This window comes from Panthera leo, chromosome B3 (genome assembly GCF_018350215.1).
Source record: "Panthera leo isolate Ple1 chromosome B3, P.leo_Ple1_pat1.1, whole genome shotgun sequence".
In the NCBI taxonomy this organism is placed as follows: Eukaryota; Metazoa; Chordata; class Mammalia; order Carnivora; family Felidae; genus Panthera; species Panthera leo.
Genome location: NC_056684.1, coordinates 110,138,773 through 110,166,340, shown reverse-complemented (window position 1 = coordinate 110,166,340; position 27,568 = coordinate 110,138,773). Strand labels below are relative to the sequence as shown.

The window sequence follows — 27,568 nt, the reverse complement described above, 5'->3', positions numbered from 1 at the left end:
TGAACTCATGAGCCGTGAGATCATGACCTGAGCCGAAGTCAGATGCTCAACCAACTAAGCCACCCAGGTGCCCCTAGATTTCTTACGGAGCCGTTTGTCTCCACTATCATTTTTGTTCCAGAATTTAGGAGCTATTTATTCTCCCTTTTCATTCACCAAAACTTAAGTTGTTTTTCAATTCTCTTCTTTGGTTCTTAGAAAAGGAATGTAGTAATGATTGTAGGTATTAAATGATAAGAATGAGGAAAACACTAAAGTCTCATTAGAGATATTTGCACTTTATTTATTTTTTAAGATTTTATTAAGTAATCTCTACACCCAACATGGGGCTTAAACTCACAACTCTGAGATCAAGTCACGTGCTGCACCCACTGAGCCAGCCAGATGCCTCAGAGATATTTGTACTTTAGTAATTGCCTTAAATATCAAAAGAATGAAATAATACAGGAATTTCAAAATGGATTTCAGGGTTAGTAAATAAAATCAGGCCTTCATGCTTTCTGTTCCATGTTATTCAAGTCACACATCTTGATTTTTTTTTTTTTCTCTGTGAAAATGCCTTTAATCTAGGAAAGTTTAATTTCCTGGGAGATACCAACCAGCCAAAGAAACACATACCCCACTTACATGCAGCCCTCTGGCCTTCAGTTTTTCTAAATGTGGCTTTCTCCTCCCCTTCCCTCATACATCCCCTGATCTTAAAAAAGAAATCTCCTTTTCTTAATAAAGAAATCTCTTATTGTCTAATAAAATGTGAACATTAATTTGGAAGATGGCTTTCCACTCTTGCCTTTACTTTAATGTTAGAAAAGAAAGATAATATATGAAGTTGAACTGAGTAGGGAATATGGATTTAAGGCAGTACTGAAGTTCTTGGGAAATTGAATTTATGAAAATTATAATGTAAAGTTACATTCTGCTGGGGCAAAAAGAGCACTATGAGTTATCAGATGCTACGTTATGAACTCGTGTTAGACTTTCTATCTTTTGGCTGAATCCAGAGGGATATAGTTAGGGATCCTGATAGATAGAGAAACTGAAAATGAAGGCTATTTGCAAGTCTTATTTCCATAGATATGATTCATAAGTAGCATTTAAATATGATATGAGTACATATATATATACGTTAGCAGGCTGTTTCCACCAGTTACAATTTAAACCATGATTTGCTCTTTAGAAGGTAGATCTGCCTTGTCTCCAAGCAACAGGTTCAGCAGGCATCTCCTTCTCAAGTCTGGCTAAGGTGTGTGGATCTGAAGTGGAACCTTCCTAAAGACATTGTTATTGAGGCTGGGCATACCTCAGCAGCAATTCCTGACTGCTCTATGCAGACTCTCCTTGGAAGCACCTTGGATCACCATTACTAGATCTGTTTCATGCTTCTTTTATCTCCAACATGTCAGGCCCTCTCCAGTTTTTAAACCACTCAGATCCAGGAAGCCTTGCTACTGGCCAAAGCAAAGGGCTCCACGAGGCTAAGCCATCAAAAGCCAAGCATCTATCAGCTCACACATCTCAGAAAAATAGCCCAGTGGTGAGTTGTACGCTGGCATTTATTTTTTTGCCCTGTTCTTAGAAGACAGAGGTACAACAACTCCTGCACAATTGAGGGCCAGGAGAAAGGAAAGTCCAGTTCTGTTTGCCCACCTGCCTGTGCGAGCACCCTTTTATGTCTTTGCTAGTGACTGATCTAAGATGTGAGGTCAAATGAACTCTCATTTCTTTTGATTCCCGGCTTGACTCTAGAATAAGGAACAGTGAAGCAACTCAATCTAATGGAACCTCAAAGTGGATTTTGTTTATATTTGCCTTTTTGGTGGTTCTGACATTTCACTGAGGCCCAATAATCCCAAAACAACATAAAAATAGACTCTAACAGGCCTCTGAATTAATTTCATCCAACTCTATCATTTTCCAAATTAGGAAACAGCACTAGAGAGGCCACAGTGATTTGGGGGCAGAACGAAGTAGTCTTGAGTCCTGTTACCTTTTACCATATTACCTCCATATGCACCATATTACCTCCTTGGTTTACAGCCTTGTTTCATTAGGGCTAGACCCTAATGAGAATCTTTCTGAAGGTTACATATCCTCTTGTATCAGTTGATGTCCCTTCCATTGATGTTTTTAAGATCACTAGAAAGATCCACCTTGTCTTTAGCATACAGCTCTTCAGGGATGAAGTCTGAGCTTGGGGTGAAAATGCAGACTAGCGTAGTTTATTTCCTACTCCCCATATTGGGGTTAAATGAGAATCACAAGCTTAGTTGCTTTGCTAGGAGAGGAAATGTTTTACAGTAAAAATAAGTTGTGGATGAATGGATAAAGAAAGTTACATATACATGTATATACACACGTACCCATTGCACAGATTTATATTTGACCCCCCGCCCCCCCCCCCCCCCCCCCAGTTTGCTTCACTTCTTCTTTTAAAAGAGATTAAACTTGACTGGTAACAGTTGATGACCATTGTGTAACTTTTGATCCCATCCCCAGCTCTCGGGACGGATGATATAAAAAATTTAACAAGATCAGACATCAACCAGTAAGAATCTTTGCCATTCCTAGCACTGGGGCAGGCCTTGGAGTTTCTGCTGTTGAGCATTAGGTATCTTGGATACTAGAATGAAGTGGGGTGAACACCCCCAGGGTCTGGGGTGGTGAGATATGGAGGTGTTAGGGAAGCTGCTATTTTTTTTTTTTAACTATTTATTTTGAGGTGGGGGGAGGGGCAGAGATCGAGAGGGAGAGAGAAGCCTAAGCAGGCTCTGCACTGTCAGCACAGAGCCCGGTTAGGGGAAATGTGAGATCATGACCCCACCTGATACCAAGAGTTGGACACTCAGCCGACAGAGCCACTCAGGTGCCCCAGGCAGCTGCTATTACAAACCTCTGTGAAAGTGTTATTTGGCCATCTTGGGCCTTTTTTTTTTTTTTTTTTTTTTTCATTTTGGGAGAGAACTCTTGTGAACTAAGTGTATATATAATCTTTATGTTCTTGCATATATATGAAGACTTTTAATGTTTTGGACATTTAAAAAATTACATAAATGGTATTCTAGACATAACTTTCTGCCATGCTATTTGCATTCAATCTTATGTTTTTGAAAGTTGTTCTTTTTGATTCACATTAGTTTAGTCTGTGAATGTTAACTGCTGCATAGAATTTCATTACAAATTAATATATCACATTTTTTATATATTTTAATTTCTGTATATATACAAGCCGCAGTTGCGTATTCTTTTACGGCATGCCTCCTTATCCATACCTTTTAAACTATGAAATAAAAAGTTTTCAAACTGTATTTGAAAGAACTATATACAAAAAATAAATTGTAGGTTGTATATTGCTTATTTTTATGAACCAAAAGCCTAACTGGAAATAATAGTTATTATTTTCATTTTTATTATTGGTGTTTTAAGTCTCAGTGATATTGCAAGGAAAAATAATGCTTATTTTTTGTACATGACTTTCTTAAATCCTGAAAGCTAACTATATTAGCTTTAGTCTTAAAAGGGAATAAAAAGACTGGGACACCTGGGTAGCTCAGTTGGTTAAGTGTCTGACTTCGGCTCAGGTCATGATTTCACGGTTTGTGAGTTGGGCCCCGCGTCGGGCTCTGTGCTGACAAGTCAGAGCCTGTAACCTGCTTCGGATTCTGTGTGTCTCTCTCTCTGCCCCTTCCCTGCTCATGCTCTGTCTCAAAAATAAAAAAGGATTAAAAAAAAAAAAAACTAAAAAAAAAAAAAGAGGGAATAAAAAGAAATATTCCTTGTTTAAAAAAAAATAAATCTTAGTGAGATTGAAATGTACTAGTCTACGGCCATACCACCCTGAATGCGCCCGATCTCGTCTGATCTCGGAGGCTAAGCAGGGTCGGGCCTGGTTAGTACTTGGATGGGAGATTGAAATGTACTAAATAAGATAGCTAGCACATTTTAATCAGTTTACTCTTATTTTGGATCTCGGGTATGCTGTCAAGTTACTCATGTTAGTTCATGGTATATTGTCATCTTTCTGTGTAAGGTTGTGCTTTACTTTTTCCCCCATAATCTCCATTTGTATCCCATTTCAATCTAATATATTTGATATATGCCTTTGAATATATATACACATCTTTTAAAAATACGTGGCTTTGTTTTGTGTATGGACTTACTTTAAAAAATACGTCATGCTTAGAAAATTACAAAATGTATACACACAGATTAGATAACGAAACAAATACCTATGAACTTACTCCCTAGTTTCACAGAACATTGCCTTATCCGCTTCCTGTGTGCCCCTTCCTAACTAAATCCCTTTCCTCCCACCTAAACCTCAAAGTAGTAGGTGTTTTGAATTTTGCATCTGTCATTCCTTGTTTCTTTTCCTAGTTAATCACCCATACATGTATCCCTAATCCATGTTTTTATCGGTTTTGAAAGTTGATTTGAATTGAATTATACTGCTCTCTTTTGCTTTGTGAGTTTGTGTTGATGCAGTTATTAATAATTACTACAGTTATTAATAATTTTGGGGTGTCTGGGTGGCTCAATCATTTGAGCACCTGACTCTTGATTTTGGCTCAGGTCATGATCCCAGGGTCATGGGATCCAGCCCTGCATCAAAGAGATTCTCTCTTTCTTGGGGCACCTGGGTGGCTCCAGTCAGTTAAACATCAGACTTTATAGCTCAGGTCATGATGTCAAGGTTTGTGAGTTTAAGCCCCATGTTGGGCTCTGTGCCGACAGCTCAGAACTTACTTTGTATTCTCTGTCTCCCTCTTTCTCTGCCCCTCCCCTGCTGGTTCTCTCTCTCTCTTTTCTCTATCTCTCAAAATAAATAAACTTTAAATTTTTTTTTTAACATTTATTTATTTATTTTTGAGACAGAGAGAGACAGAGCATGAACGGGGGAGGGGCAGAGAGAGAGGGAGACACAGAATTGGAAGCAGGCTCCGGGCTCTGAGCTGTCAGCCCAGAGCCCGACGCAGGGCTCGAACTCACGGACCACGAGATCGTGACCTGAGCCGAAGTCGGACGCTCAACTGACTGAGCCACCCAGGCGCCCCGAAAAATAAATAAACTTAAAAAAAAAGATTCTCTCTTTCTCTGCCCCTCTCCCCTGTTTGTGTGTGCTCTCTCTCTCTAAAATAAAAAAAATAATAAATGAAAAATTAATTTCCATCATTATGCAGTATTTTATTGTATGAATATACCACATTATTTACCTATTAAACTCTTAGTTGTCATATGGTTTTTCAGTTTTTTGCTTCAACTAATGTCGATAATCTTTGCTTTTAACTAGAAGGATTAGTTCATTTACATTTATAGATATTACTGACAATTTGGATGTATATCTGTCATTACATTATGCATATTCTCTTTTTTTATTTTTTTCAATGTTTATTTATGTTTGAGAGAGAGAGGGTGCAAGGTGGAGAGGAGCAGAGAGAGAGGCAGAGGAGCTGAAGCAGGCTCTGAGCTGTCAGCACAGAGCCCATCATGAGACACGAACTCAAGAACTATGAGATCCTGACCTGAGCCGAAGTCAGACACTTAACTGACTGAGCCACCCAGACACCCCACATTATGCATACTCTATTGTCCCATTATATTTCTGTTTCCTTTTCCTCCTCTTCTCGTGCCAAAAACTGACTATGTTTTTGTTTTGTTGTATTTATTTTTTCATTCCATTTTTTCCTTTTCTACCAGTTTAAATTTTTTTTAATGTTTTTACTTATTTTTGAGACAGAGAGAGACAGAGCATGAGCAGGAGAGAGAGAGGGAGACACAGAACCCGAAGCAGGCTTCAGGCTCTGAGCTGTCAGCACTGAGCCTGACACGGGGCTTGAACTCACAGACTGTGAGATCATGACCTGAGCTGAAGTCGGTTGCTTAACTGACTGAGCCACCCAGGCACCCCATCCTTTTCTACTAGTTTAAAAGTTATATGACTACAGTTTTAGTAGTTATATTAACTATATTACATTATATACTTAACAAAGCTAACTGAAATCTTTGTTAACTCCTGAGAAATCTGAAGATTTTATACTGCTTTAAACTATTTTTCTCCTATCCATGTATATGCATTTTTTTGTCCTGCATTGGTTCTATTCTTTATTTTCAATCCCCTAAATCCTATTTTTAAAATTACTTAATGCTTCTTTAAATATATCCACATATTTACTGTTATTTTTTACTATTCTTGCTTGTATTTTAGACTTTGTAAGTTAATTTTCTATGTGAAATCTATCCTTTAGAATTTTCTTAAATGAGGGCATATTGGTAAATTCAGTTTTTGTTTCTCTAAAATGTCTTTATTCTACCCCCCTATTAAAACATAATTTCATTCAGTATAGAATTCTAGCTGCCAGTTACAATATATCCTTGATTTGAAGAATTGCTACTATTTTATGCACTATTATAAAGTTTAAAAATGTTGCCACCTAAACTACCCACTATATGAAATGGCACCAACTTTAGATGCATCCCAGTTGTAGAGACTTGACAAGTTGTGTCTCTTAGAACCGGTGGAAATTTTTCTTAGCTATCATTTTGCAGTTTTCAATCTTCTGTATTATTGTTGAGAAGTCACTCACCAGTCCAACAGCTATTTCTTTGTAACTACCTGTCCTTTCTAATTATCTGCTTTTTAGATATTTCTTTGATGTTCTGCAATTTCATTATGAGTGTGTAGGTAAGGAATTCTTTTTATTTACTCTTCTTGGGATCTGCTAGACCACTTAGATTGATATCTTTCAACAATTCTGTAAAATTCTCAGACATTATGTTTTTAAATAATGCCTCTTCCTGTTCTTTAAATTATAAACTTCTTGAACTCCAAATAGACATATGATAGACCACTTCATGTTGTTTCTGTGCCTTTGAACTCTCTTTTATATTTACCATTTATTGTCTCCTGTATGCTGTCCTCTTGTTCCTTCCTATAAATCCGTTTATTCTTCAACTAGGCCTAATCTGTTTTTTAACATGTCCATTCCATTTTTAAATTAAAATTATACTTTTAATTTCTAGAAATCTTATTTGGTTGTTTTTTCCATGACATTTATTCTTTGTGATCCTGTGACTTATTTATATTTTCCAAATTCCCTTTTCTCTCTTTCTTTCTTCCTTTCTTTCCTTCTTTCTTTCTTTTTTTCAGAGTGGTGCCCGATGTGGGGCTCAATCCCACAACCCTGGGACCATGACCTGAGCCAAAATCAAGAGCTGGATGCTCAAGTGACTTAGCCACCCAGGCAGCCCTCTTATTTTTTTTTTTTTTAATTTTTTTTAACGCTTATTTATTTTTGAGACAGAGAGAGACAGAGCATGAACGGGGGAGGGTCAGAGAGAGGGAGACACAGAACCCGAAACAGGCTCCAGGCTCTGAGCTGTCAGCACAGAGCCCGACGCGGGGCTCGAACTCACGGACCGCGAGATCGTGACCTGAGCTGAAGTCGGCCGCTCAACCAACTGAGCCACCCAGGCGCACCTCTTATTTTTTTATTAATGTTTTGTTTTGAAGTAATCTCCATACCCAACCTGGGGCTCAAACCCACAACCCCAAGATCAAGAGATGCACGCTTTACCGACTGAGCCAGCCAAATGCTCCTTTTTTATTTCTTTAAATAGTTAAACATAGTTATTTTGTATTCTCTTGTGCAATTCTGTTTCCTAGTATGTTGGTAAGCATAAAATTCTAAAACCTGGTAACTTTAGAAAAATGTATTTTGTTCTTTAGCACATTAAGCACCATGTGATAGATTTATATGTTTTTTTAGAGATTTATGTTAATACATGTTTCTTGGTTTTATTTGAGTCATATAAACTTTGTTCTTAACAAAAATTGTACTAATTACAATTACACTTTGCACACCCTTTTGAGAAGAGGAGGAGATACTGTCATACAGGTAAATACTTCCTAAGTTTTACCCTCCATATAGGTGTGGAAAAAACAAAATTGACACTGATTTACTAAAATCAGATTTAAAAAAAATCAATTTGTATAATAATAAAATGCATAGGAATTGATTTGTAACCAAAAATAAAACAAATACATACTGGTAATTCTTTCATCAATGGCTTTCTAATAGTTCACGTCTCTATAAAGGTTTTATTGGATGTGATTTAACATTTCCCCAGATATCTCATATGTGTTGTCTTGATTCCTATACTCTTAGAAATTATATTTATTTAGATAAATAATATGGGCTACTTGCTATTTTCCTGAGACCTATTGCATTTGTTATCCCAGCACCTCAAAATAAATATTTTAAAGTTGTATTCTGTTTAAAGCTACTTAATTGCATCTGTGTGAGTTCAAACATTGTTGGTTTTGATCAATAGGGTACATGTTCAATTAATTAATTTGCAGTTTCTCTTTGTAGGCTTGTTTTGATCCACCTGTTAAAACGGTTCCCACCAAGAACCCAATGATGTACAAGAAAAGAGCAGCTGACCCAGTCTGTCCTGACCTTACTGCTTTGTTGGTGAAAAACAAGACTCTTTTAGCTGAGGTATATGGATTATCTGAAAATAAAGTGCCACAGGAAAATGTATCCTCTGTAAAAGTAAGGAGAGAAACTTTTTTTTTTTTTTTTCAGAGACAGAGAGAGAAGGGAATGCACGTGGAGGCGGGGCAGAGAGAGAGGGAGAGAGAATCCCAAGCAGGCTCCGTGCTATTAGTGTGGAGCCCTAAGTGGGGCTCAGACTCATGAGCCATGAGATCGTGACCTGAGCAGAAATCAAGAGTCAGACTAAACAACTGAGCCACCCAGGTGCACCAGAGAGAGAAACATTCTGATAAGGGACTCATAACTCAGTTGTGCTTTTTTTCTAAATTTTGAACTGTCTTATTACTGAGGAACACTAATTTAGACCCAAATCTGTTTGCTTTTTTACCAGATAAATCCTTTTGAAGATGGTACATAGTTAGATACTTTTGAGTGGACCACTGAATGCTGTAGTGTGAAAATCGTGCTAGGAACTGCCATGCTCAAAACTTATGTAAAAATACTAATCAATTACGTGTATTATGCGTTTTTTAATGGAAAGATTGAGTTCCTATTTAAAACAGCACCAAATGTCAAATATCCACTAGTCTTATATAATACTTGAGGAGACATCTGAGTAACATCAACAGTTGAAAAAGAAAGAAACCACATTTGTAGAAAATGCCTTCACTTTTCCCTTAACACCAGGTGATGAACTAGAGTGTAGTAATTTTTTTTTAATATTTATTTTTAAGAGAGAGAGAGAGAGAGCGAGCATGAGTGGGGGAGGGGCAGAGAAGGAGGGAGACACAGAATCCAAAGGAGGCTCCGGCTCTGAGCTGTCAGCACAGAGCCCTACGCAGGGCTCGAACCCACGAGCTGTGAGATCATAACCTGAGCTGAAGTTGGGCGCTCAACTGACTGAGCCACCCAGGCGCCCCAAGAGTGTAGGAATTCTTTAGTTGAGCTCAAGCACCCTCAGGCTATTTGTTGCAAGAGAGTCTCCCAGATAACCATGATTGAATCTCAAAGGCCACTATCATTGTTAAGGTACTGTGATGTGGCTGTTTATGCCTGCCCTGTCTCTATGGTTACCTTCAAGTAAAATATTCTGAATGCTTATATTGTGGGACACTGACCAGCCTTTCAAGTAAGTAGCTATATATGGCGTGTGCATGAGTTTGCTAGGGCTGCCATAAGAAAGGAGCACAGTCTAGATGGCTTAAATAATAAACATTTTTCTCATAGTTCTGGAGGCTGGAAGTCTAAGACAAGGTATCAGCAGGATTAGTAGTACTCCTCCACCTCCTTCTTCTCCTACCAATACTGCAACTGCTACTTCTCCTCCCCCTCTTCCTCTTCCTCTCAGATTTATTGCCACATAATTGACATGTAACATTATGTAAGTTTGGGATGTACAATGTGATGTGGTTTTTTTTATAAATTTTTTAAATGTTTATTTTTGAGACAGAGAGAGACAGAGCACGAACGGGGGAGGGGCAGAGAGAGAGGGAGACACAGGATGCGAAGCAGGCTCCAGGCTCCGAGCTGTCAGCACAGAGCCCAATGTGGGGCTTGAACTCACAGACCGTGAGATCGTGACCTGAGCCGAAGTCAGACGCTTAACCAACTGAGCCACCCAGGTGCCCCTGTGAGGTTTTGATGTACATATATTTTGCAAAATGATGATCGCAGCTGACACCTCACATAATGACTGTGTGTGTGTGTGTGTGTGTGTGTGTGTGTGTGTGTGTGTGTGTGGTGAGAAGGTTCATTTCTTCTGAGGCCTCTTTTCTTGGCTTATAGATAGATAGCCATCTATTCTCTGTGTCTTTATGAGGTTTTCCCTCTGTATCTGTGACCAAATTTCCTCTTCTTTTTTTTTTTTTTTATGTTTATTTTTGAGAGAGAGCATGTGCAAGTGGGGGAGGGGCAAGGGCCGGGCGGGAGCTGGGGCAGGAACAGAGGATCTGAAGCAGACTCTGTACTGACAGCAGTGAGCCCTATGTGGGGCTCAAACTCACAAACTATGAGATCATGACCTGAGCTGAAGTCAGACACTCAACCAACCGAGCCACCCAGGTGCCCCTAAACTTTCACTTCTTTCTGAGAACATCAGTCATACAGGATTATGGCCTACCCTAAAGATCTCATTTTAACTTAATTACCTCTTTAAAGATCCTGTCCTCAAATATAGTCACATTCTGAGTCACTGGGGGTTAGCACTTCAACATGTGAAATTTTGAGAAGACAAAACTCAGCCTACAACAGGGGCCTGATTCCTTGGGCCTTCTTTTCTGCTATCTCATCTACCAATAGTCTGACTCCAGGTTTTATTGAAACATATAGATAAAGAAGGGCACCTGGGTGGCTCTGTTGGTTGTGTCCAACTCTTGATTTCGGCTCAGATCATGATCTCACAGTTGGTTCGTGAGTTTGAGCTCCAATCAGGCTCTGTGCTGATAGTGCAGAGCCTGCTTGGGATTCTCTCTCTGTCTCTCTCTCTCTCTCTGTCTCTCTCTCTCTCTCTGTCCCTCCCCTGCTCACACTCATGCACACTCGTTCTCTCTCACAAAATAAATAAACATTAAAAAATAAATAAATAAACATAGGGGTGCCTGGGTGGATCAGTCGGTTAAGTGACCAACTTTGGCTCAGGTCATGATCTCATGGCTGGTGAGTTCAAGCCCCACGTGGGGCTCTGTCTCTCTTTCTCTCTCAAAAATAAAATTTAAAAAAACATGAAAAAAATAAATATACAGGGGCGCCTGGGTGGCTCAGTCGGTTAAAAGTGTCCGACTTCGGCTCAGGTCGTGATCTCACAGTTTGTGGGTTCAAGCCCCACATCAGGCTCTGTGCTGACAGCTCAGAGCCTGGAACCTGTTTCAGATTCTGTGTCTCCCTCTCTCTGCCCCTCCCCCACTCTCACTTTGTCTCACCTTGTCTCTCAAAAATAAATAAATGTAAAAAAAATTTTTAAATAAATATACAGATATATAGATAAATATATTTCTTTTAATTCTATTTATTCTAAATTTTTCCCTCTTTTAGTATATGGAAGTGAATAGAGATTAAATTTAAGTGGTGGAGTTTATATAAATGCAATCCATTTTATGACACTGGAGAGATTTCTTAATTTGTCTTTTTTTTTTTCCCCCACGGAAAAATATAATGCCAAATCCCTGAAAACCTTAGCAGTTTTAGTATGGGTAACATTATTGTTCTTGTCCGCAGTATAACTTACTACTAATATTTAACAAGTTAGAGATTTAAAAAAATTTTTTCTTTAGTGTTTATTTATTTTTAAGAGAGGGACAGAACATGAGCAGGGCAGGGGCAGAGAGAGGAGACACAGAATCTGAAGCAGGCTCCAGGCTCTGAGCTGTCAGCACAGAGCCTGACACAGGGCTGGATCTCACAAGCTACGAAATCCTGACCTGAGCCCAAGCTGGACACTTAACCAACTGAACCATCCAGGTGTCCCTTGGGATTTTTGATAATTCAGATTTGGAGTAGATTAAGTTTATCTATGCCTAATTCATAAAGAAGGCTTTTAAACCAAATTGTCAACAAAAGATCATAGGTTTTAAACCTTCTCTAAAGGAAATATGTAAGTTATTTTCAAGAATTTCAAAGTACTTTTTAAAAGCAATTCTCTACATGTACATAAGTCATTGGTAACTGTAAGTATGTTTAATCTATTTATCAAAACACATATGAAAGGCTCTACAAGATATCATTTTGACTTGGTTTTTGATAGTATATGTATTAAAAAGTATTCCGTAGGGGCGCCTGGGTGGCTCGGTCGGTTAAGCGTCCGACTTCGGCTCAGGCCATGATCTCGCGGTCCGTGAGTTCGAGCCCCGCGTCGGGCTCTGTGTTGACAGCTCAGAGTCTGGGGCCTGTTTCAGATTCTGTGTCTCCCTCTCTCTGACCCTCCCCCGTTCATGCTCTCTCTCTGTCTCAAAAATCAATAAACGTTAAAAAAAAATTTTTTTTTAAATAAAAAAAATAAAAATAAATTAAAAAAAAGTATTCTGTATCACTTATTGGGATTTTCTGAATTTAATAAAAATTGGTGACTGTTATTGCATGGTTTCCCAGTGTTAAAGTTATTTCAATGTTTTATTTATTTATTTATTTTTGAGAGAACACAAGCAAGGGGGGGTGGGGGGGCGGACAGAGGATCCAAAGCGGGCTCTGTGCTGACAGCAGCAAGCCATATGTGGGGTTTGAGCTCACAAACCCATGAGGAACCTTGAGATCGTAACCTGAGCTGAAGTCAGACGCTTAACCAACTGAGCAACCCAGGTGCCCCTAAAGTTATTTAAAAAAAAGAGTCCAGTGATTTCAACAGAATATCTTCAACATGAGTCATCTTTCTCCTTTCCAATAACCTATTATTTAATTCCACAGGAACACAATTGTCTTGATAAGCCAGTTTATTCTCTTCACTGCATGCATTTAAATTTTTTTGTTATAATCAACTTCATTTCTTTGTGGGACATTATCATGTGTTTCTGCCCAATAATGGAGACACAGGTGCAAGAAGGGCTATATTTAAGAAAAGCCAGATATAGAAGTGATGAATATTAAAGAATGCAGTTGGTGATTGTATTGTCTAATTTAGGCATTGTGATATTGAACTAAAACTCTTGTATAGTCAGGTACACTGCTGTAGTAATAAACAGGAGTTAAAGAACTTGTAAAAAATGTTACTAATATGTATAATAAGGCCTGGTGTCCTAAAATAAATTTAGTGTGTTTTGCCAGTATTTTTAGTTTGATTTTTCATAGAAATTTTTATTTGTGAGGGCAATATGACTGTGTTCATGCAGATAAGATGCTTCTCTTCCTTTAGCTTGGTAATAAGGCAAATAGGAGAAACCTGGTGGATTCAGCTAGTTCTGGAGGGGGTGAATGGAGGCAATGTAAATTTTCCTGCTAAGGAAAAATATGTCAGAACCCATTATTATTAATTTTAAAATTGAAAATTTTATTGAGATAATTGAAGAATCATTTGCAGTTTTTTTTAAATTTTTTTTAACATTTATTTATTTTTGAGACAGAGAGAGACAGAGCATGAATGGGGGAGGGACAGAGAGAGAGGGAGACACAGAATCAGAAGCAGGCTCCAGGCTCTGAGCCATCAGCCCAGAGCCCGACGTGGGGCTCGAACTCATGGACCATGAGATCGTGACCTGAGCTGAAGTCGGATGCTCAACTGACTGAACCACCCAGGCACCCCTATAATGTTACATCTAATTTGCCCTTTTCCCTCCTCTCTTACTAGTTCATAAGGATCTTATACAGCCTATTAAGAAATTTGAACAAATTAGGTTAAATCAAAAGTTAATTGACCCCTGGGGCACCTGGGTGGCTCTGTCAGTTAAGCATCTGACTTGATTTCAGCTCAGGTCATGATCTCACGGTTGGTGGGATCCAGCCCTGCGTGAGGCTCAGCACTGACAGTGAGGAGCCTGCTTGGGCTTCTCTCTCTTGCTCTCTCTCTGCCCCTCCCCCCACTCATGTGAGCTCTCTCTCTCTATATTAAAATAAACATTAAAAAAAAAGTTAACCGACCCCTGAATATTAGCAGTACCTCAATTTTCTCCATCTAGTGAACTTTCTTCACTTATCAGATAGAAGAGCAGAGGTTTAAAAAATGATACCAAGGGGCACCCGAATGACCAGTCAGTTGAGCAGCTGACTCTCAGTTTTGATCTCAGGGTCATGGGATCAAGTCCTGCATCAGGCTTCCCCCTGAATGTGGATCCTGCTTAAGATTCTCTCTCTCTCTCATTCTCTCTCTCTCTCTCTCCATCTGCCTCCTCCCCCACTTGCTCTCCATTCTAAAATTTAAAATTTTTTATTTTATTTTATTATTTAAACAATTTTTAATGTTTATTTATTTTTGAGAGAGAGGGAGAGACAGAGTGCAAGCAGGGGAGCGGCAGAGAGAGAGGGAGAGAGAATCCGAAGCAGGCTCCAGGCTCTGAGCTGTCAGCACTGGGTCTGACAAGGGGCTCAAATGCACAAACCACGAGATCATGACCTGAGCCAAAGTCAGATGCTCAACCGACTGAGCCACCCAGGCACCCCTAAAATTAAAAAAAAAATTTTTTTAATGCTACCAAAAGATAAGTAAGTCACCTGACAGCAGCCATGCACTCTGCCTCTCCAATCTCTTTTTGGTCTTTCTCAGCGGTTTGTGGCTGTCTTCTGTTGCTTCCTCTCTCGCAAGCCATCACTCTTGCTTCTCTTCATAACTTTATGATCTTTTCTTTCCTTTATTTGCTTTAAAATAATATATAGTCAGTATAAGCCTCATTCTTTCTCCTGACTCTCCTATGCAACCATTTCACTGATGAGCACAGATAAGGCCAGGAAACAAGTGGTGTAAACATAGCTTTTAAGGAGAGAGGCCTCTGAACATACTCCCCTTCACAACCAACATAAAGTAACACGTCTACGGTGAAAGCATTAGGTATTTCTTTTCTGCTAGGCATCATAGAATTCATTATTGGTGTGATTTACTCTCACAACAAAATTTGAACAACTTTAATGTTGATGAGAATAAAATCGCTTATTCTAAACCCTATGTGTCATTTTAATGGTTTTTGTTGTTGTTGTGGTTGTTATTGTTGTTTAATTATGCTGCTTCAGGAGTCCCTGGGTGGTTCAGTCGGTTAAGGGTCTGACTCTTGATTTAAAGGCTCAGGTCATGATCTCAGTGTTCATGGGATCGAGCCCCACGTGGGCTCTGTGCTGACAGCAGCACAGAGCTGCTTGGGATCCTCTCTCTCCCTCTCTCTCTATCTCTCAAAATAAATAAATAAATGTTTAAAAAAATTACACTCTTCAGGGGCGCCTGGGTGGCTCAGTCAGTTGAGAGTCCAACTCTTTTTTTTTTTTTATTGAGAGTCCAACTCTTGATTTTGGCCCAGGTCATAATCTCAGGCTCATGGGATCTGTGCTGTTACTGCAGACCCTGCTTGGGATTCTTTCTCTCCCTCTCTCTCTCTGCCCCTCCCCAACTCTTGCTTTCTGTTTCAAAATAAATAAGTAAACTTAAAAAAAAAAATGAGTGTAACACTGGAATATACTGTTAGGAGATTTGAGAATCTTCATTTTATTGTATAATAAGTTATAACTGAAATATCCATAATGATTTAAAGTCATGAATTTTCTAAAACCAACATTATGATTTTAAGTAACATTTTCCCTTTCTGAATAGCTAAGAAACCTTCAAAACAAGCTCTTCATAAAAGAAACTTCATTGCAAGAGATGAAGAGTGAGCTAGAAAGTTACAAACGAAATAACGTGCATCAGTCTTCCCAGATAATGTCCCTGAAAGAGGATATCAAGGACCTAGAGGAACTTATCGCTTCTCTAACCAGAATTAAATCTTTGAAAAACACCAATATTCAGAATCTTGAAAGAGGCAACTGGGATCTAACTGAAAAAATTATAGAACTGGAAAACAATCTAAGGTAGGAAATGTTCTAGTTTGTTTTCAAACATCTCATTTGTCATAAGTTTGCAAATAGTATATAAACTCCATATTCCTGATGGATCACAGAATTTAAAACTAGTAGAATTTCATGTAATACCTGACTCAAAATTATTATGTTTAAAAAAAGACATTTTTTTTTAGGGGCGCCTGGGTGGCTCAGGCAGTTGGGCGGCCGACTTCAGCTCAGGTCATGATCTCACAGTCTGTGGGTTCGAGCCCCGCGTCGGGCTCTGTGCTGACTGCTCAGAGCCTGGAGCCTGTTAAAATAAATAAATAAATAAATAAATAAATAAATAAATAAATAAAGACATTTTTAAAATATTTATTTTTGAGAGGGAGAGAGAAGGAAAGAGTGAGAGAGAGACAACACAAGAGGGGGAGGGGCAGACAGAGAGGGAGACACAGAATCTGAAGCAAGCTCCAGGCTCTGAGCTCAGAGTGTGATACAGGACTTGAACTCATAAACCATGAGATCATGACCTGGTTGGACGCTTAACCAACTGAGCCACCCACGTGCCCCTAAAAAAGACGTTTTTATAGAGATGTAATTCACATACCATTAAAATTCACCCTTTTAGTCAATTGTACTTCAATAAAAAAAGAAAAAAAATGCACCCCTTTAAAGTATGCAATTCAGTAGTTTTTTTTTAATTTTTTTTTTAATGTTTATTCATTTTTGAGAGACAGAGACAGAGCATGAGCAGGGAAGGGGCAGAGAGAGGGAGACACAGAATCTGAGGCAGGCTCCAGGCTCTGAGCCGCCAGCACAGAGCCCGACGTGGGGCTCGAACCCATAAACTGCAAGATCATGACCTGACCCGAAGTCGGTTGCTCAACTGACTGAGCCACCCAGGTGCCCCAGTAGTTTTTAATATATTCACAAGATTGTGCGATCATTACCACTAATTCCAGAACATTTTTAATCACCCCTCAAAGAAACCCCATGCCTATTTTCAGTTACTCCCCATTCTGACAACCACCAGTCTACATTCTTTCTCTATGGACTTGCTTTTTCTGGACATTTTCCATGAATGCAGTCATACAATATATGGCCTGTGTCTCACGTCACTTAGCACAATGTTTTTAAGGTTAATCCATGTTGAACCATGAATCAGCATACTTCACTCTTTTTTATGGCTGAATAATATTTTATTGTATGAATATACCACAGTTTGTTTATGCATTCATCCGTTGATGGACATTGGCTTGTTTCCTTTTTTGGGGGTGACTTAATGCATAACGCTCCTGTGACCATTCTCGTGTGAGTTTTACATGACTGTATGCTTCATTCCTGTTAGGTATATGCCTTGGGAGTAGAATGGCTGAGTCATAAAGTAACTCTGTTTACTTTTGAGGCACTTCGAGACTATTTTCCAAGGCAGTTACACGTTTTACATTCCCACCAGCAATGTTTGAGGATTCCGGTTACTCCACATCCTCACCAACATCTGTTATTGTTCGTCTTTTCTACGATAGCCGTTCTAGTGGATAGGAATTCGTATCTTACTGTGATTTTAATTTGCATTTCTGTAAGGCTAAAGATGTTGAGCATCTTTTCATGTGCTTATTGGCCATTTGTGTATCTTCTTTATAGAAATATCTATTCACATCCTTTGCCCAATTTTCAATTGGGTTATTTGTCTTTTTATTTTTGAGGTGTGTTTTTTATGTGTTCTGGACACTGGACCCTTATCAGACATATGACAGGCAGGTATTTTCTCCCATCTGTGGGTTGTCCTTTCACTTTTTTTTTTTTTCTCTAAGTAATCTCTATACTCTATGTGAGGCTTGAACTCCTAACCCCGAGATCAGGAGTCGCATGTCCCTCTGAGCCTGGCTCAGTCTTTTCATGTTCTTAATGGTGTCCTTTGGAGCACAAAGTATTTTAATTTGGATGGAAGTTTATTTTTTGTCACTTGAGACTTGGTGTCATATCTAAGAAACCATTGCCTAATCCAGGGTCACAAAGATTGACGCATATATTTTCTTTTTAAGATGTATAGTCTTAACACTTAAATTTATATCTCTGAAAATTTTGGACTAATTTTTGTATATGATGTGAGTTAGGGGTTAGGAGTTCAAATTCATTCTTTTTCACGTGAAGATCCACTATTCAAGGTCTTTTGTGATTCCATACAAACTTTACTATTATTTGCTCAAGTCCTGTGAAAAATGCCATTGGTATTTTGATAGGGATTGCATTAAATGTATAGATTGCTTTGGATAGTATAGGCATTTTAACAATATTAATTCTTCCAATCCATGAGCATGGAATATCGTCCCATTTGTGTCCTCTTCAATTTCTTTTTGTCAATGTTTTACAGTGTTCAGAGTACAGATTTTTCACCTCCTTGGTTAAGTTTATTCCTGGATATTTTGTTCTTTTTGGTATAATTATAAATGGGATTATTTTCTTAATTTCTCTATCTGCTACTTTATTAGTGTATAGAAATGCAATCGACTTATGTGTATTAATTTTGTATCCTGCAACTTTACTGACTTTATTTTATTTTTTATTTCTAATAGTTTATTGTTGGAGTCTTTAAGGTTTTATATATATAGTATCATGTTATCTGCAAATAGTGACAGTTTAACTTTTTCCTTACTAATTTGGATGCCTTTTCTTTCTTTCTTTTTCTTTCTTTCTTTCTTTCTTTCTTTCTTTCTTTCTTTCTTTCTTTCTTTCTTTTTCTTTCTTTTGTCTGATTGCCGTTGGTAGAACCTCTAACACTATGTTGAATAAAAGTGGTGAGAATAGACATCCTTGTCTTGCTCCTGATCTTAGAGGAAAAGCTCCCTTTTTTTTTTTTTTTTTTTTTTTTACCATTGAGTAGGGTGTTAGCTGTGGTTTTTTTCTTTTTTTTTTTTTTTTTATATGGCCTTTATTATGCTGAGGTGTGTTCCCTCTAAACCCACTTTATTGAGAGCTTTTATCATGAATGAGTATTGGATTTTATCAGATGCTTTTCTTTCATCCACTGAGATGATCATATGATTTTAATCCTTCATTTTGTTGATGTGGTTTATCACATTGATTCATGAATGTGAACCATCCTTGCACCCCCAGAATAAATCCCACTTGATCATGGTGGATGACCCTTTGAATGTATTTTTTTTAATTTTTTTAATTTTTATTTATTTCTGAGATGCAGAGAGACAGAGCATGAGTGGGGGAGGGGCAGAGAGAGAGGGAGACACAGAATCAGAAGCAGGCTCCAGGCTCTGAGCTGTCAGCACAGAGCCCGATGCAGGGCTTGAACTCATAAACCATGAGATCATGAACTGAGCAGAAGTCGGTCGCTCAACTGACTGAGCCACCCAGGCGCCCCTCAATGTATTTTTTTAATTTTACTTTTGAGAATGAGAGAGAGAGTGAGGGAGAGAGAGAGAGAATGGGTGAGGGACACAGAGGTGAAGAGAGAATCTTAAACAAGCTCCTTGCTCAGTGTGGAGCCTGACACAGCTCTTGATCCCACAAACCCATGATCCGCAATCAGGATCATGACTTGAACCGAAATCAAGAGTTGTATGCTCAACCAACTGAGCCACACAGGCTCCCCTCAATGTATTTTTGAATGCAATTTGCTCCTATTTGGGGGGAATTTTTGCATCTATGTTCATCAGGGATATTAGCCTATAGTTTTCTTTTTATGTAGTGTCTTTGTCTGATTTTGGTATCAGGACTCATATTTGGAAGCTTTCCTCCCTCTTCTGTTTTTTGGAATATTTTGAGGAGAATAGACATTAACTCTTCTTTAAATGTTTAGTAGAATTCACCTGTGAATCTATCTGGTCCTAGACTTTTGTTTGTTCAGAGATTTTTAAAATTTTGTTATTACTGATTAAATTTTGTTACTAGTAATCTGTTCAGATTTTCTATTTCTTCCTGATTCAGTTTTGGAAAATTATATGTTTCTAGGAATTGATACGTTTCTTCTAGGTTGTCCGATTTTTTGGCATATGATTTTTTGAGTAGTCTCCTATAATCCTTTTTATTTTTGTCATGTCTATTGTTTCTTCTCCTCTTTCATTTCTGATTTATTTGTTTGTGTCTTCTCTCTTTTTTTCTTGATGAGTCCAGTTAAAGGTTTATCAATGTTTTATTTATCTTTTCAAAGTAATAGTTCTCGGTTTCACTGATCCTTTCTTTTTTCTTTCTTTGTCTCTTTCTTTTTTGTCTCTATTTCATTTATTTCTATTTCAATCTTTATTATTTCCTTCCTTCTACTAAACTTGGACTTTGTTCTTCTTTTTCTAGTTCCTTTAGGTATAAGATTAGGTTGTTTATTTGAGATTTTGTGTTTGTGTGTTTCTTGAGGTGGACCTGTACTGCTGTAAATTTCTGTCTTAAAACTGCTTTCATTGTGTCCTCAAAATTTTGGACCATAGTGTTTTCATTTTCATTTGTCTCCACGTATTTTTTTATTTCCTCTTTGATTTTTTTAAATTGACCTATTGACTGTTTAGCAGCGTGTTGTTTAGCCTCCATTTGTGTTTTTTTCTAGTACATTCTTATGATTCTTTTAATTTCATACCATTGTGGTCAGAAAAGATGCATGATATGATTTCAATCTTCTTAAATTTATTGAGACATGCCTTGTGGCCTAATGTGTGATCTATCCTGGAGAATGTTCCATAGGCTCTTGAAAGGAATGCATAGTGTTGTTTTGGATAGAATGTTCTGTATATATCTGTTAAGTCCATCTGGTCTAATATGTAATTCAAAGACACTGTTTCCTTATTGATTTTATGCCTGGATGATCTATCCATTGATGTGAGTGAGGTGTTAAAGTTCTCTACTATTATTGTACTACTGTTAATTTCTCCCTTTATGTCTGCTAATGTTTTCTTTATGTATTTAAGCTCCAATTTTGGGTGTATAGATATTTAGAGTCATTATATACTCTTGGTGGATTGACCACTTTATCTTTATGTAATGCCCTTCTTTATCTCTACTTACAATCTTTGTTTTAAAGTCTATTTCTTCTGTTATAACTATTGCTATCCTGGCTTTTTTTCTTCTCTCATTTCTATTTGCATGGTGTATCTTTCTCTATCCTTTCACTTTCAGTCTGTGTAAGCCTTTAAGTCTGAAGTGAGTCCCTTGTAGGCAGCATATAGATAGCTCTTTTTTTTTTTTAATCTAGCTGCCAACCTTTGTCTTTGGATTTGAAAACTTAGACCATTTACATTGAAAGTAATTATTGATAAGTATGTACTTATTTTCATTTTGTTGTTTTCTGGTTATTTTTGTAGTTATTCTGTCTTTTCCTCTCAAACTGTCTTTCCCTGTGATTGATGACTCTCTGTAGTGTTATGCCTGAATTCTTTTTCTCTATTTTTTGTGTATTCATCATAGGTTTTGAGTTTGTGGTTACCTTGAGGTTCATATATAGGACCCTAAGTTTTTAGCAGTTTATAGTAAATTGATTAAAATTTGAACACATTCTAAAAGAACTTCTTTTTTACTCTCCTCCACATCTTATGTATATGCTGTCATATATTTTGTATCTTCTTATTCATAATTGTCTTACTTCTAATTATAACCTTTTTTTTCCTACTTAACAAAGCCCCTTTAACATTTATTGTAAGCTGGTTTGGTGGTGATAAACTTTAACTATTGTTTGTCTGGGTAACTCTTTTTTTTTTAAGTTTATTTATTTGGGGGAGAGGGGAAGGAAGATCAGAGAGAGAGAGAGAGAGAGAGAGAGAGAGAATCCCAAGCAGGCTCCACACTGTTAGCTCAGAGCCTGATGTGGGGCTCGATCTCACAAACCATGAGACCATGACCTGAGCCAAAATCAGGAGTCAGATACTAACTGACTATGCCACCCAGGCACCCCTGTTTAGGAAATTCTTTATCTCTTCTTCAATTCTGAATGATAACCTTGACAGGTAGCATATTCTTGGTTGTAGGTTTTTTTCCTTTCAGCTCTTTGAATATATGCCACTCCTTTCTGGCCTGCAAAGTTTTTGTTGCAGAATCAGCTGATAGCCTATGGGGTTTCCCTTGTATGTAACTAGTTGCTTCTCTCTTGCTGCTTTTAAAATCTCTCTTTATCTTTAACCTTTGACATTTAATTATTTTATTATGTGTTGGTGATATGGACCTCCTTAAGTCATCTTGTTTGGAGCTCTCTGTGATTCCTGAATCTGGATGTTTGTTTCCTTTCTCCAGTTAAGGAATTTTTCAGCTATTATTTCTTCAAATAAAATTTTTTCCCCTTTCTTCTTCTGAGACCCCTATTATGTGAATGTTTGCTTGCTTGATGTTATTCAAGAGATCCCTTAACCTATCCTCTTTTTGTTTTAAGTTTATTTTACTTATTTTGAGAGAGAGAGAGAGTGAGCAGGGGAGGGGCAGAGAGAGAGGGGTGGGGGAGAGAGAGGATCCCAAGCGGGCTGTCAGCACAGAGCCTGACATGGGGCTCAAACTCATGAACTGTGAGATCATGACCTGATCCAAAATCCAGAGTCAGTTGCTTAACTGACTGAGTTACCCAGGTACCCTATCCTCTTTAAAAATAGATTATTTTTTCTTTTGGCTGTTCAGCTAAGGTGATTTCCATTACCCTATCTTCCAGATTGCTGATATATTCTTCTGTATTCTCTAATCTACTATTGATTGCCTTCTAATGTATTTTTCATTTTAGTTATTGTATTCTTCAAATCTGATTGGTTCTCTTTATGTTTTCTATCTCTTTATTGAAGTTCTCACTGAGTCTACTCTTCTTTCCAGTCTGGTGAGCATCTTTATGATAATTACTTTAAACTCTGTAGCAGGCATATTGCTTATCTCCATTTCATTTAGTTCTTTTTCTGGGGTTTTGTCTTGTTCATTTATTCAGAGCATATTCCTCTGTTTCCTCATTTTGCTGGACTGTCTGTGTTTGTTTCTATGAATTAGATGGAACAGCTCCTTCTCCTAAACTTGCAGGAATGGTCTTGTATATGGTCATCTTCTGTGTAGACTGTATGTGGCTGGTGCCTTTGGCTGGCTGGCTGGAACTGTGTCTTCATGGGCTCGGGTCCCAGTGCACTCCATGCTGTGGCTACCCTGGTGGGATGGCTGGAGCGGAAGTGAGTGTGGGCCTGGGTGGTCCCAGGACTCTGTGTAGAAGGTGTCCCAGCAGGACAGCTGAAGCTGAAGTGAGCTCAAGCCAGTGGGTCCTGGGGTCCTTCACACAGAGTGCCCTGGCAGGGCAGCTGGAGCCACAGGAGGGCATGGCCCAAGGGTCCAGGGGCACCTCATGTAGGAAGTGTCCCAGTGGGATGTCTGGAACTGAGGTGAGGCATGTGCTGCACAGGATCAGCCTGGGAGGATACCTGAAGCAGAAGTAGGTGAAAGCTAGGGTGTCCTGAGGTGTTCAGTGAAGAGTGTGCCCTATTGGGGTGATTAAAATGGAGGCCAGCATGGGCCAGGTTGTCCCAGGATATTCTGTACAGAGGGCTCCCTGGTGGGGTGGCTGGAGCCGAGGTGAGGGGTGGGCTTGGGGTCTCAGGGTGCTCCATGCAGGAGGTGTTTTGGCAGGGCAGCTGGAGCTAAAGTGAACACGGGCTGGGGGTTCCCAGGGTGCTCCATGCACGGGACATCTTAGCAAGGCAGCTGGAGCCAAAGTAGGCATTAGCTAAGAGGTCCCAGAGTGCTCTGTGTCAGGGGTCCCCTAGCAAGCTATCTGGAGTTGAAGTGGTGTGGGCCTGGAATTTTCCAAAGAGGTGCTTTGTGCCTGTGTCACCTTGGCATGATGGTTGGAGCCAAAGTGAGTGCTGGACCAGGGGTGTCCCAGTGTGTGTCATGCTGGGGCCATCTTTGTGTGACAGCTGGGGTTGGCGGGCTAGGGGCCTGGGGCTCACTGAGGTGGTAGGCTGGCTATGGCACCTGGACCTTGTTCCCGTCCACATTATCAAGTTGGATGGGGAACATAACTGTGGTGCTCACCAGCCCTTTCAACCTGGAGAGTTCTAGCAGGTCCCCCTGCTGTCTGTTAGAGTTCTAGGACTGGCTCTTTTATATTTGGTTCCTCTTTTAAACTGTGGCTTTTCTGTGCCCCACGGTGTCTGAGGCTGGTGTGGGCCAGGGGCATGGGGCTTGTTGACATGACAGGCTGGCCATGGAGCCTGGACCCTGTCCTATCTGCACCATCCAGGTAGAAGGGGAAGGTAAACCATGGTGCTCCCCAGCCCCTCTGACCCAGCAAAAGCTTTACCTGTTCCCTCACTGCCTAGCGAGATTCTAGACCTAGCTCATTTACACCCTAGCTGCTCTTTTAAACCGTGGCTTCTCCTCCATGCCCCAGGGTGTCTGGGGCTGGTATGGGCCCAGGACCCAGTGGGCCCAGGCTCGCTGGGGTGGCAGGCCAACGAGGGGTTTGGAACCCTGCTCCCATCCACATCCCCACCGTGGTGGAGGGGGAGCACAGACTATGCTACCCAGAGAGAGTTCCAACAGCTCTCTCACCACTGGGCAAGGTTCCAGGGCCAGTTCCTCCACATTCCAGTTGCTTTCCAACCTTCAGCTTTCCCTCCAAGCCCCAGGGCATCTGGACCTGGTGTGGGCCAGTGACCCGGAGCTTGCAGGGGTATCGGCTACTCTGTCTGTCCTGCCTCTCCATGTGGTCACCCCATCCTCTGTTGTATAGAAGCTGCTCAGTCAGCCCTCAGCTCCCCCTAGGGCAGAATTGCTGTACAGATCGATGTAGACCTGGTGCCTCCATGGAGGAGGTGAGCCCAGGGTCTTCCCATGTCACCATCTTGGACTGGAACCTCCCCTAGTGTTTCCTATAAAGCATTTCTTCTGACAGTCTTTCTGTTTTTTCTTCTTCTTCTGAAACTATATTATTTCATTTTCATTTTTTGAAGGTCATTTTTTGTTTTGGTTTGTGTTACTGAGTACAAAATTTGGGGTTGCCAGTATTTTTTTCTTTCAGCACTCTAAAATGTCATCTGGTTATCTTCTGACATCTATAGTTTCTGTTGAAAAGTTATTTATCAGTCTTATTGCTGTGCCTTTGGAGGTAATAAGGTGTGCTTTTTATTGGTAGCAATTTGACTATGATGTGTCTTAGTGTGGCTTTCTTTGTATCTGTCCTGCTTAGGATTTAAAGAACTTATTGAATCTATCAATTATGTCTTTCATCAGGTATGGAGTCTTGGGAATTATTTTTTCAAATATTGTTTTTTCCATTCTGTCTCTACTCTCACTCTAGGCCTACTGTTATAGGTGTGTTAGACCTATTGAGGGTCTCCTGCATGTCTCTAATATAATCTTTTTTTAAAAAATTTTTAATGTGTTTATTTTTGGGAGAGAGAGACAAACAGATCATGAACAGGGAGGCGCAGAGAGAGAGAGACACACACAGACTCTGAAGCAGGCTCCAGGCTCCGAGCTGTCAGCACAGAGCCCAATGTGGGGCTTGAACCTGCAAACCATGAGATCATGGCCTGAGCCAAAGTCAGACGCTTAACTGACTGAGCCACCCAGGCGCCCCTCTAATATAATCTTTTCGATTAAAAATTTGTTTGGATAATACAGGTAATTTCTTTTAACCTGACTCAAATTCACTAATTCTGTAAGCTGCAATTCTTAGACAGGAGAGGATCAAAAATGCACAAACAGCAACAAACAAAAATATGGAAGATCGGCTGAAACTTTGACCTAGCTATGGGTACAGGGTAGAAAATATTAACAATACCTAGCAATTGATAGGTAATCAAAACAAGAACCAAACACACACACACACACACACACACACACACACACACACACACCAAATAATTAGCTATTTGTATATTTGATAATAAAACAAGTTTTTACATATGTTCTTCTCTATTGCTGCATCATTATTCGAATTCCCTTTCCTCTCATTAAATCCCAGTGGAAGAGCCATCAGATATTATTAAAACAGGAGTCCTCGTACCTCTGTGGAACCTCCTGGTCATCACAATGTTACTAATAGTGGCAGGCAGATATTCATGCTCAAATTTCCCCGTGAAAAGAACAGTTTAAAAATTAACCTTCCCCAGGGGAACTACTAGAGGACCTAGCACTGGATTGTTTTCATCTCTATTTCTCTGCCATTTCTAGTTTCTCCCTAGAAATAGTTGGGTAACCGCACAGCTCTTTGCAAAAGTACATTTCTAACTTGATACATATATTTAATATATTTTAAGTGGGGATTGCTTATTTAATGATTATTATTTTTTAGAACTTTATTTTGAGAGAGAGCAGGGGAGGGTCAGAGAGAGGGAGAGAAAGAGAGAATCCCAAGCAGGCTCTGCACTGTCAGCGCAGAGCCCCACATGGGGCTTGAAATCACAAACCGCAAGATCATGACCTGAGCTGAAATCAAGAGTTGGACGCTCAACCGACTGAACCACCCAGGTGCTCTCTTTCATTATTTTTTTTTAATGTTTATTTATTTTTGAGATGGGGGCTGGCTGAGAGAGAGAGAGGGAAACACAGAATCTGAAGCAGGCTCCAGGCTCTGAGCTGTGAGCACAGTGCCCGACAAGGGGCTCGAACCTACAAGCCATGAGATCATGACCTGAGCCAAAGTCAGATGCTTAACCGACTGAGCCACCCAGGCACCCCAACTTTAATTATTTTTAATTGAAGTTTGAAAATTGAGTTGGTTTCATGATATTGTTACCCACCAATATTTTACACAGAGTCCATCTGTCTGAAAGAGAAAAGGCAGAGCGGAAAGCAGGCCTTTTGGAGAAAAAGTTAGCAGGTGCTAATGGATTCACCCATCATATGAATATGAAAGGACAAGAAGATTCCTTGGATAGTTTCATGATGAAGGTGAGAATAAATATTGATTTTTCAAGAAACAGGATTTGCAAGACCTCGTGTTACTCTGAGAGATAATTGGCAAATGTTTAGTAGGTTGTTGGTCTGCTTCTGATCCTGGGGGGATGGGGAATGGGGGGCGTAGGGTGTTGGGGGGAATCAAAGGAAGCTGTGAAGTATGGTTGACCGAAAGCCTTTCTGAGGTAGAGTAATCACAAGGTGAATCTAAGACCTCTGTGATAGAACCGTAAAAGGGATTGGAGCTGAGCGAGACCTGGGAGGAGCGGTGGTGATAAGAGAATGAAATGTCGTCGGTGTTTTACATTTCTGGTGTGAGTTACCTCCTGCTGCTGCCAGCAGCTGGATTTTGGGCTCTGAATGTGTGTTGAAGGGCGGTGTAGGCAAAAGTCATTGAAACCGAGGCACAGAAATCACAAAGCTAAACTGGCAGGTCATCTACATTTGACCTTGAAATCTAGAATTACGGCATGAGTTGGGTTTAGAAGGAAGAGATGAGCCTGGTCACTAGTAGAAAGCAATTCACCGGATGAGTAGAGGTTTTATAGAAGAATGTCGGAGGATGGGAGCCAGGGAAGAAGTACAGCATTTTTTTTTTTTTTTTTTTTTTTTTTTTTTTAGCCCTGACTATTTATAATGGAAGCAGGATGATTACAGGAGTACAAGGGAAAGGTTGGGGGAAAGAGGTGTGACTTCTTTCATTTCTACATCTATACATCTACATAGTCAAAGTTGTGGTTACTAAGTGATGTTATAGAACCATGATG

The 27,568-nt window shown here is 39.5% G+C and overlaps 1 protein-coding gene across 10 annotated transcripts in view; it reads left to right on the top strand.

The window, feature by feature from the left end:
• The window catches only part of LOC122222814 (coiled-coil domain-containing protein 170-like), a 49,432-nt gene that overhangs the window by 7,130 nt on the left and 14,734 nt on the right, over positions 1-27,568 (top strand). For 4 of the 10 annotated variants that reach the window (XM_042943471.1, XM_042943469.1, XM_042943475.1 and 1 more), the window contains exons 2-4: positions 8,370-8,552; positions 15,712-15,968; positions 26,660-26,795. In XM_042943471.1, the coding sequence (XP_042799405.1) occupies positions 8,370-8,552; positions 15,712-15,968; positions 26,660-26,795 (576 nt within the window). The other 6 variants (XM_042943474.1, XM_042943477.1, XM_042943470.1 and 3 more) reach the window with 6 other exon arrangements.